The 11,662-nt window shown below is 45.9% G+C and overlaps 1 protein-coding gene across 1 annotated transcript in view; it reads left to right on the top strand.

Moving 5' to 3' along the window:
• The first annotated feature begins 742 nt into the window (after positions 1-742).
• The window catches only part of LOC147708731 (calcium homeostasis modulator protein 6-like), a 101,283-nt gene continuing 90,363 nt past the window's right edge, over positions 743-11,662 (top strand). Inside the window, exon 1 of the mRNA XM_086927376.1 lies at positions 743-1,359. Within this exon, the coding sequence (XP_086783502.1) occupies positions 832-1,359 (528 nt within the window). The 5' untranslated portion in view covers positions 743-831. The remainder of the gene's footprint in view (positions 1,360-11,662) is intronic.

Here is an 11,662-nt window from a genome sequence, read left to right as displayed (position 1 = left end):
TATCACTTTTTGCATGGCAAATTTTTTGGTAGCTGCCGCAAGGGCAAAATCTGTTGGCCAAATCTCGCTTTAAAATTAATGGCTTTTTTTTTTATTATGCACTTTTTATATGAATTGCTAAACTTTTTTAACCATGTATATAACTTTTTATCTTGAAATGCCTAGACGGTTTCCCCTTAGGGAAAACTTAGGTAGAAGTATTGTATGTATTTGTAACTGTCTTTGTTTTTATCGTTTGTTCTTTGTATGACTTGTAAAAAGTTGAATAAAGATATTCTGATTCTTCTGACTGTTTTCTAAAATGACTGACTGCACCAAAACAAATAAAAAAATATATATTTTCTATACAAATATGAATTGACTATTATCCATTTGTTGTCTTGGGTCTTGATATTCAGTTGATATTACTCCCTTCCAATCAGAACTGGATCCTGTTTAGGACCCCTTATTATCTATCTTGGCAGGGTGTTCTTTTCTAACTGCTCTTTTGATCCCCTCCCTTCCTGCCTACATCGCCTATTGTCTTGGGGAACCCCCTTCTATTGTATATATGTGGTCGAATAATTAAACTAGGAACCAGCAATGCACAAAATAAAAAACGCTCTCATCACACAGATGACAAAAACTGAAACCCCACTTGTAGACTTTGCAGGCGCGCCTGTGGAACTTCCTCTTTGCGGTTGTAGTCACGATGGTAAACTGAGACTGAAGCTGCGCCCATCTCAAGTCAGGTTAAACTATCAAAGCAGACTCACAAGTCGCGTGCCAGTCCTTGGAACCCGCGTGCAGCTCAGAGGGGAGGCGAGTGAAAGGGCCACGCACGTGAAGGTGATGGAGAACTTCCAGGCAGTCGTGCGGCAGTGCTCCAAGCACAAGACCGCGCTGGGCTACGGGGCCCTGTCGCTCCTGTCGGCCGGCGGGGGGGAGCTCTTCTCGCACGTGGTCTTCCAGTGTCCCTGCAACGCCTGGAGCTTCAGCTACAGCCTGGTGTCCATGCTGGTGCCCGCCCTGGTGCTGCTGCTGCTCGGCTTCCTGCTCAACTCGCGCACCTGGCGGCTGCTCACTGGCTGCCGCGCGCCTTTCCCGGGGCGCCGCTCGCGCCGCTGCAGGCTGCAGGTCCTCGTGCTGCTGGCGGCCGGTGCCTCGGTGGCCCCCTTCACCTGGATCGCCGTGGCCTTGCTGAACGGTGCCTACTACGAGTGTTTGGGTACCGGGGAGCCGCCGCTGGGCCCCCTCTGGCTGCGGACGAGGCTGTGCCCGGACAAGAGTGACAAATGCCTGGGTGACCTGCACCGCATGCCTTGCGAGGCTTCGGGGGAGGCTAAGGAGGTGATTCGCTCTCTGCGGTCGGAGTCTCAGGTAATCCGGATTTTAGCTCCTGCCACCACATAGGCTACTGTAGAGAAAGTTTGAAGTGACAAGTTTTCCCACAGACAAGTGACTATGACAGTGGCTATGTATGTGTGCCATTTTTTCTGTCAGCTCTGGCTTTTAAGCCACAAAATCTTTGCATTGTGAGGTTTTCAGACATGCTTAAAAACAAAATTAGAAACGAAACTAAAAGCCATAGAAAACAGCTGTTTGTTGGCTGGAAATGTCCTTCTGGATGAAGATGTCGCACTCTTTGCAGTTATGGGGGACGATGCCGCCCACCTTGCAGTCATACTGTTTGTGTCCTAACTCCCAACGCTTTCTCAGCCCTGCATTACTTTCACCCGCTATCCCCAATGCGGTGCTTAGCAGTGTTTTAAATGGAAATCTAGAGGTGCAGGTACTCACTATTTAGATTACCTGCTTGTTCCCGAGAAGTGCCAGGACTCTCCTATTAAATGAATAGCAGCAGTGCTGAGAAGTGCCGATACTCCCCCTCTCAGATCAAAGAAGTGCATTTTTATCAAACCCCCTAGGGCCCCCTCCCCTTCCCCTACGGCCTCCCACTTCACACCAGAGCCTCCTTTCTTCTTGAGCTTGAATAGAAGCTGAAGACCTGGCTCTTCGAATAATCACCTGCTCCAGGCTCTGCTATATTGACACACTTCCTCATCTCCAGAGTACCCTCTCTGGTGATGGTGCGCTATACAAATAAACATAACATTTATAAAGAGAGATTTGTTGGCATTTGTGCTTTCCCAAGTTCAGCAATTTAATTATCTATTTGCTTTTGGAGGATTATGTATTGGTCAGCTCCACAATCACACTAATGTAGGTAACTTTTCTGCCATAGAGTGTAAATGCAGTCACCCTGGCTTATTGAACTATTTGCAATAATGTTGAACTTGTTCACTGAGAAAGTGACAAGAATGTGCTTTTTGGTGTTTCAAAAGCCAAATCACCTTAAGGACAGACATTCTTCTATCCGATGAACTATGTACACATGGAGTGTATAGTAATGTTCTTTTAAAGTCCTGAGATGGAAGGTGTATTGTATTGTTCTGTGCAATTGAAAACATGATACTAGTTTCATTTTTCATTTAAAATCTTTATTCGATCTTTTAAAAAAGATCATAAAAGTACAAATTGATCATATCAAACTATTAAAAAAGACCGTAAAACAAATTACAATCATACATTTTGGGTAACCTTTACAGTAATTCAAGTTAGCGTGCCCATCGACTTTTTTTTTTCTCATGCAAGCCCCGAAAAAAGCTGCTACTGAGAAACAAACGTACGAATTAGGTAAAGACTTTAAAAAATACAGTGCCACCCTGCATTGTTTAAAGTTTTGAAGTCTTAAGATGGGTAAAATAAAGGTTTCTCTTTCTTTGTGGTAAAATTTGCAGAACAATACCAAGTGTAAATCAGTTTGGGGTGAGACATTGTCACATGGACACAGGATGAGGTCAGCATGTTTGAACTTCCTCTCTGGGAACCCGAGCATTAGGGGGATAAAGTTGAGACGAAAACGCACCAGAATAAATCTGTGTTGAGCCATAGTAATACGTGAGAGGTAGAAATAGTGATGCTCTCCCGCAGGTCTAGGGGGGACGAGGGCTTAGGCGATAAGTGCCTGTTGACAACCCCCCGCGAATAATATCAGCCCTCTGCATGTATAGATCAGTAAATTTCAGTTTAATGTAATGTAATTTGTACTTGTAAAGAGCACTAATACCCCAACTGGGTAGTCCTGGCGCTATAACGCATACCGCTGTGGAACCCTTCCTGGCTTTTCCCTGTGAAATGTCCACTCCTGGGCAACCCAAGGTGAAGCCAGACATCCCAGCGCTGTTGGGGCCGTTGCGGATATTAAGCAAGCTATTGCCCAGAGTTGCAGAGTGGGACCCATGATTAGAATAGGCACAGAGGCAAGAATTATCAGGTCTGAGGAAATTGCACCCAAGACCCGCCGAAGCGGGAATTGAACCCTGGTCCCGGGCCAGACCTCTGCATCAGGGTCTGCCGCTCTAACCATTGAGCCACACTTCTCCTTTAGAAACTATCCTACAGGAAGCTGGGTCTTTAAACAGCTCCTCCTGCCCAATTGCTCTTAGCTCAGTTTCTACATAACTGAGCCAACCGATCCCACTGCATCCCTCCAACCTGTGGCAATCACCAATAATGCGTTGGGTTAAATTAACCGTCGACCTCCACCAGATGTAGATCCACAGTAGGATCAGTGCCAGCCTAATGCAGTCAGATAAGTAAGGGAGTCCTAATTCAAGGTGTAAGATGAAATTTGATGCTGTAGATGGTAGTGAGACCCTAGACTTAAAAAAGGTGTCTTCCTTTCTCTGCAATTTCTCGATATGAGCCACCCCCCAGACTCCAGCCCCGTAGGTTACAGCCCCTTTTGTTTTGGCTAGATTAATAGTTTTAACCGTGTCCACGGGACAGGCCCCCAGCTTGTTAATAAAGCCTCTTATTATTAGTAGGCTTCTTTCCATGCCCTGGGCCCTTGCACTCTGCAAGCGACTTACACGCTAACAGAAGGCTCCCTGACCCTTGGCTGGTACGCCTGATCGTATTCACTGCGTTCTCGGACCATGTAATTCTTCAGGTCCCTGGCTGCCAAAATATTTAATCAACGCGATCGTTCTGCGACGCTTTCCGTGATCCTGCATAAGATTCAGGTCCCTGGATGCCGAAATACCAAATTGCCGCGATCGTTTTGTGACGCCGGCTTTGACCCCGCAAAACATTCAGGTCCCTGGCTGCCAAAATACGAAACTACCGTGATCGTTTTGTGACGCCCATTTTGACCACACAAAAGATTCAGTCCCTGGGTGGTTACATGAACCTCGCCGGACCCTTCAGATCAAGGCTGAGATCTTACCGCTTACAGCACCTGTAACAAGACAACCCCGTCCTGAAGATGGTCCACATTGATTAAGGACCGAAACGTCGTCGACCTCACAGCGCAAATTATAGGCGCATTCTGTTGTGACTCCATTTGAAATTGCGAACTGGACTATAGAAAGTCACTGATTTTATGTCACTTTTTGAGCTATTCACTGTAAATATTTCACTTTGCTCACTTTGCGCCGTCCGTCGCTGTTCACTCTCTCACTTGAGTTGCCACACATCACTTGTACATATTGTGCACCAAGTTTTTCCGGTTGTCACTTCAATTATCTGATTGTGTGCTGTACATAACTATTCCTACATGAATTTTGCCTACCCTGCTTGAATATCAAAATTACAAAAATGTATTTTGACTTAAAATCAATTGAGTAAGTGTCTCCTTTTTCTGATCTATGTAATGCCTTGTGCATGCAATATAAATTGTCTTTTCATTTATACATTTTGGGATATTGTTTTACCTTTATACTGGGCCCTTGCAGCCACCAATTTCGACCAAGTTTGTTTGCTGTCGAACAGGAGTCAACTACTTCGATTGTTTTTGGAGGCTAAATGAAAATGAGGCACTTTTGCACTTCGGGTAGCTCCAGCTATGATGATAAAAGATTTACCTTCATTAACACAGAGTTCCAATGAGGCCATAAAGGCAGCATATGCAGTCAAAAGACTCTGAAGAGCTACGCCTGTCCTCGCTAGTAACACTGCATCATCAGCGTACGCCAATAATGGTAAGGGGGAGTCGTCAAATCTGGGGACGTCAAGAGTTGAGCCAGACAGGGCCGCCTCCACCCCATTGGTATAGATGGAGAAAAGAAACAGGGTGAGGACACAGCCCTGCCTAACCCCCTTTTCGATTTTAAACACACAAGTGCATTCTCCATTTCAGCCATATCTCACACAGGCCGTGGCGTTAGTATATAGCTGATAAATGAAGTGAATGATTGGAGGATCAATCCCCATTTAAACCATCTTGGGCCACAACTTCTGAAGGGACACACAATCAAATGCAGCTGACAAGTCCATGAAGGCTATGTATAGCTTTCCGCCCTTGGCCTTTGTGTACTTGTCTATGCATAGCAAGAGATTTAGACATTGGTCCACAGTCCCCTTTCCCTTCTGGAAGCCATATTGTGCCTGCATTAAGAGGTTTCACTCCAGTGTCGATGCCTCAAGTCTGGCTAATAATAGCCGCCCCATTAATTTTGCTGTTGTGTCCAGAAGGGAGATGGGTCTATAGTTCTTCGGACAGACCCTATCTCCCTTCTTGAAGATGGGAACTAGAACACTGTGTTTCCAGGAGGGCGAGGGGTCCCTCTATGGCTATGCTAATAAATACAAATGTTAAAAGTGGGACCCACATGTCTCCATTTACCTGAAAGAGGTCGATGGGGACAACGTCAGGACCTAGTGCTTTTCCCGGGACACAGGCTGCCAACCCTTACTTCATGGATCGAAAAAGTCAAGAAGCTACTGGGGGGGGGGGGGGAGGGGGGGGAGGGGTCTTTCTGCGGGTTGCGTGGATTCTTTGGTGGCTTTTAAACTAAAAATGCCCTCAAAATGCTTTATCCACGCCTCCTCCCCTACATGCAGATCTAGTGACGGATCTTTTATGTCTTTAAAGTAGGGGGTGTTTATGATTTTCCAGAACTCCCGGCTGTTCCCAGACCTGGTAGCTGGCAGCTTATTCAAGATCCTCCCACGCCTTCTCCCTTATGTCCTTTATTCGATTGGATCTCGCCTGCTTGTACTCACTTCTCAGTGTTCTTACCAGTGCCGGGTCTCTGTGATTGGATTTTAAAGCAGCTACAAAGAATCTCTTTGCTTTAGAGCAAACTGTATCAAACCAGATGGAAGTAGTTGGCTGGTTTGGGACGGGTAAGTACACCTTTTAGTTTATTTAATACGTCTCAAACTGTGTGACTATTTGGGAAGGAGGATAGTCCTCTGCCAGGCAGTATAAGATGTTATCGCTTACTTGGACTATTATGGAGTAGATCATATTTAATTTAACAACCTGGGTTCATTTTAATTGGTAGCCATTTTTCCTGGCTAATACAATGTCATCCACTACCTACTGGTCTCTTTTCATTTTATATCAAAGGGTCAAATGGGAGTATAAGATAGTATGATCACTAGGGGAAGTAAGCAGAGTGGCTATGTGGTCCACTCTATCTTGTGTAGCCAGAGAAACTAAAACAAAGTAAATTGTTGACTCTGTATTGTTTCTCCTAAAAGTACTCTCCAATTGACCAATCCTTGAGCTATTAATTATGCTCAGGTGCCTCGAGTAAAGTAATTGGTTTAAAGTGTCACCATATTCAGTGTGTGAGAAGTGACAGAGAGGGTTGCCCTGATGGTCATCCAGCCCACACACCCTAGCCTCATTATACTTGCACAGGTGTTTGCTGAAATCTCCCATCCAGATTAAGCTGCAGGAGGGCTTAAAAATGCTTGGGTTAAGGCGATCCAGCTCGTTGCCCAAGTCTACTACTGGTCTCTTCATGTTACCCCCAAATTCGTTATTGTAAAAATTAATTAAAATCCAGTAATCTTCCTTTGTGAACTCCGATCGTAACATTTGGAAGTGATACTAGTTTAAAAATGTTTTAAATGAAGAAATATATTTGTCACCCAGTACATGGGTGGGTAAGATCAATTTTCTGAACTACTTACGTCTGTAGTTCTGGTGACCATTATATGGCCCTGAAAATAGTGACGTGCAAGGTCGAGGCACTCATGAGTATGAACTCACGATGTACATGGTGTCATACATAATAGTAAACACTGTTATGGTGTATATTATGTTCCCTAGTTGGTCGTTTTCACTCTTTAATACAACCTCAGGTCAGTTGGAGAGACACCCCTGAACTAGGGTGACTGAGTGAGCTAAAGAATGGGGATGGATTAAACCCAGATCAGTTGACTGGGGGTGAGTGTTTGATTTGCTCAAACGCTCCGTCCATCATCCCCTTTTGTATCGCTTTGTATACTACACAGCATCACTTTTGGAAAAGTGTTTAGTAATTACACTCACACTGTACTAAAAAAGCCATATCATGTGCAAAGGCTGCTGGTAGCACATGGGGCCGACTGGCACTCATTTTTGTGGACCTACACATACTATTTCTAAACCAGCTTTGACCTAAAGCAAGAGAGAGGAAAACACAAAAGGAGGTGGAAGAGAAATAAAAAAAAACTGTGAAAATCAAAGAAAGCTGGCATAAAAGAGATCCTGCAGGAGGAAAATAAAGGGTCAGGGAGTGTATGGTGTTGGAAGAAAGAGGCATGATGTGGACTCAAGAATATTCAGCCTTGGTATTTGACATTCGTCAGCACCAGCTGCCGTACTTCTGAGAATATCTTTGGGCACCGGCATATGTTAGAACTGTCCTCTGAAAGCCTACAGGTGCCTCCTATTTAGTTGTGTAGGCTGGGCTTGGCTAGAGGTTCATTTGAAGGGAGTTTAGTTATGGGCTAGGTGGTGGCTATCTACCTAGATAAGATTGGTTGCTGTGCCCTGTGATTCTGGATGGGAAATGGAAGGAAAGAACGAGAAACAGTGGTGTATTCAATGTGGGGCAGGGCTGGCCGGCTCTGGGCGATCAGAGTGAATGATGGTTGGGCCCTGTTTTGGGACCCCCTCTGTCCCGCTGGTGGGATGACTGAGGTGTCTGTTCTTGACTGACACTCGCGAAGGCCTAGAACATACCTGTTACTGTAACATGGGTGGGCATTCAGGGGCCAGCAGGATAAGTGGTGACATTGGTCTAACAGACATTGTATTTGCAGCATTTACTGATACTTGATAGTTTATTTATTGTGAGACACTGGTTAGATTTGGACTCTTTTTGTTCCAGATCTTATGCATCCGTATGCGTCATATGCAGTGCCATCTGTGTGCTCCTTAAAGGGCCATTTGAGTGTGTTCAATGCACTCCACAAAGTACGATCTTAGTGTGCTCAAGGCACTTCTCAAAGTACCATCTTAGTGTGCTCAAGGCACCTCACAACATGCCATCTCAGTGCAATCAAGGAAGACAAAAGGCTGGGCCTCACCCAAAGGACACTTTCACCTTGCACAACAGAATCTGCAGCTCCACCCCTCACCCTTAATAACTACCAAAGGGTAGTACCTGAGCCAGTCTAATCATCAGGCCCTTGCAAACAAAGTCTTCACTTAATTTCTAAAGGGAGCCCCTCACTATCCGCCACACCTCAGTAACTGAATCTCCAATCCCCAGCCACCGAAATGCAGACACTACACATCCAATGTCTAAGGAAGCTGTCTTCACCCTCCATCTTGTACCATGCCAGACCATCCACATCTAAATGAATCCCACTTTTACATTAATACTGTAGGTCAGACCGTTGACGGCATCTGCTCCAGCATATTCAGTCTTTGGATTCGTCACCCATATATTTTCTTACATTGCTATGATCTTCTTTGCTATCCCCCAAATTTTTCAAAGACCCTAAAATGTGGCATGTAAAACGGAACTTTACTTAAAACTTCGTATGGTCGCCTCCTCTTTTTTTCAAATGGCCCTCTCTTCCCTTCCAACCTCTGTATTCTTTCTTTCTCTGTCACTTGCATGTTTGGCATAATGTTTGTATTCATGCAAATGGCCAACAACTAATTTACAAGATCACAACCTCCTCTCCTCTGAAAGTTGAACCCATGCAGCCTAACAATCACTAGCCTCCTCTAGCTCATCTATTATTCCTGCCAACCATGTGCATGCGTCACGACCACTCCCCACTAATCAGTACAGATAACTCCTATTACTTTTTTTTTGGTTTGTAAGAGCTTTATTGACAGTTTCAAACAATACACTGCTGCATGCCTACAACCCTCAGGCCGGCTGCTTTTTATAGAAACTACTTTTTGTTGTCGATTACACAGCTGTTTAGCCGACAACCTCCGGTTCGGCAGCATATGAACTAGGATGACATTACATACCACTTCATCATTAACCATAAATCATAATTCCTCTTACTTTTGTATTTTCTAACAAAACTTAACTTTTGACTCAGTAGTGTTACAGATCTAGTATATCACCGTACCCAATTGCGCATTGTGTCTCTTGCGGCCAGTCTAGGCGCCCACCCTGCTCCTCCCTGCTTTAGGTATCCCCCCTGTATCGGCCCGATTGCGTAACGTCTTTCAACCATTTAACTTTACTTCAGTCTGATTTCAAGTATTATTTCTTATCCCTCCTCCTCCTCATCATCTGAACTTTCCATATCGTCTTCTTCCAGAGGGTCACATATGTCTCCCCGGTATTTATTCCAGGGCGACCACACTTTATTCCATTTGCGCGGGTTAGCTCTCCTTTCATACACAGCCCTCTCAGTCACCATAATCGTGTCCATATTTCTGCACCATTGGACCAGGGTTGGAATTTTTACCGCCCCCCATTTCTGGGCTATGTCTCGTTTGGTGACCATGAAACCCACAGCAACCCACAATTGGCTCTGTCGTGACAGATCAGTAGGGCTCCACACATGTAATAGGTTTGTGCGGGGGTCAGGTACCAATGTAGTGTCTAATGTTTGGGAGATGGTGCGTCGCCAATAATCTGCGACGCTGGGACACTCCCAGAGTGTGTGCAGAAATGTGCCTTCCCCACCACAGCCCCTTAGACAATACGGGTGATCTGCCCTTTGCAGTTTGTGTAGTGTGGTCCTTGTGAAGTATATTCTGTGCAAGATCTTAAGTTGCACCAGGCGATACCTTGTCGAGATGCCAGCTTCTCTCGGGGACGCCAGTGCCACAGTCCATTCCGTCTCGTCCATGTCCCCTAAGTCACTCACCCACTTCTCCCGTAACTTAACTAGGGGGTCTGGCAAGTTATTCATCAGTTTACGGTATGTGAGGGAAGTGGCGCTAGTCTGCATATAATCGGTGAGCAGGCGGTCCTCCAACGGAGAGGACTCCAGGACCTTTGTTCCTGCTGGTATCATTGTCATAAGTGCGTGTCTAACTTGAATATATCTATATGTCTCGTTGGGACCCAGGTTATAATTTTGTTGTAGGTGTGAGAACGGGACTACTCCATCTTTTGACCACATGTCTCCTACTGTTAAGATTCCTATATTGTCCCACTGGGTGAAACCTTTGGTGCACCGCAAGTGCCCCAGCGCCTTGGTGTCCCACAAAGGTGTTAGTTTCGTTATGACTTCCCTCCATTTTAGCCTCGCCTGCGCAGTGTGCCAGAGCGTTACTGTGTGCTTGGTCGGTTCCATTAGCTTGCCCGCCAAGCCTTTGTGGTACAGCGGTGCTAGTAGACTATGTGTGCCCAGTTGTGCTCTGTCCGCTAGGTAAGCCGGGTCGTCTTGTGGGGCATGTATCCATTGGTTGAGAACTTTAAGTTGGGCCACCCAATAGTATAGTTGTATATTGGGCAGGGCTATCCCACCATCGTTCCCGCTTCTGTTGAGTTTCAGATGTGCTATCCGCGCGGGGCGCTCGTCCCATAATAAATTATTCACCACTGCTGTCACCTGCTGTAAATAGCGTGGTGGTACCAGACTCAGAGCATTTTCCAGTACGTACAGGAAATGCGGCAAGGCCATCATTTTGTACAATGCTGCCCTCTCCATCAGCGTCAGAGGAAGGGTCTTCCAGTGTCTGACGTCCCTCTTTAGTCTGTTTAATGGTGGCAGTAGATTATGCTCATAAAAATCTAGAGCATTGCGTGTTACGTGTATCCCCAGGTATTTAAATGATGTATCCACTATTGCTAGTGGGCAGTCGCTTGGTAGATTTGGTGAGGGACCCTTCAGTTCATATATGACGGATTTTGTCCAGTTGATCTTATATCCAGACGCCTGCCCGTGTTTTTCACACAGTGTGAGGAGTACAGGGACGCCCTTCTCCGGGTCCGTCAGATATATAAGCATATCATCTGCGTAGAGGGAAAGTCTGTCTTCCCAGCTGTCCCCCCACTTGACCCCTCTCAGCAACGGGGTGGTTCTGAGGACTGTGGCTAAAGGTTTTAGGACTATTGCAAATAGCAACGGTGAGAGCGGGCATCCCTGTCTCGTCCCTCTATTCAGTGGTATCTCACGGGAGATGTGTCCGTTAGCTGCCACTCGTGCCACTGGACTATTATATGAGAGCCGTATCCAGGAGATGAATTTAGGGCCGAAGCCCATGTGGGCCAGCACTGCGAAGAGGTACCGCCATTCCACCATATCGAATGCCATCCTGGCATCCAAGGCCAGGATTGACGCCGGCTCCGTCAGCAGTGGCTCACGCGCCACAGCTCCATGTACTCTACGGAGGTTCAATGCCGTACTCCTGTGTGGCATAAAGCCCGACTGGTCAGGGTGAATCGATTGGGTGAGGTATGGCATCAACCTA

This window comes from Lissotriton vulgaris, chromosome 6 (assembly GCF_964263255.1).
Source record: "Lissotriton vulgaris chromosome 6, aLisVul1.2, whole genome shotgun sequence".
In the NCBI taxonomy this organism is placed as follows: Eukaryota; Metazoa; Chordata; class Amphibia; order Caudata; family Salamandridae; genus Lissotriton; species Lissotriton vulgaris.
The sequence above is the reverse complement of the archived record's forward strand: the minus strand, read 5'-3'. Positions and strand labels throughout refer to the sequence as shown.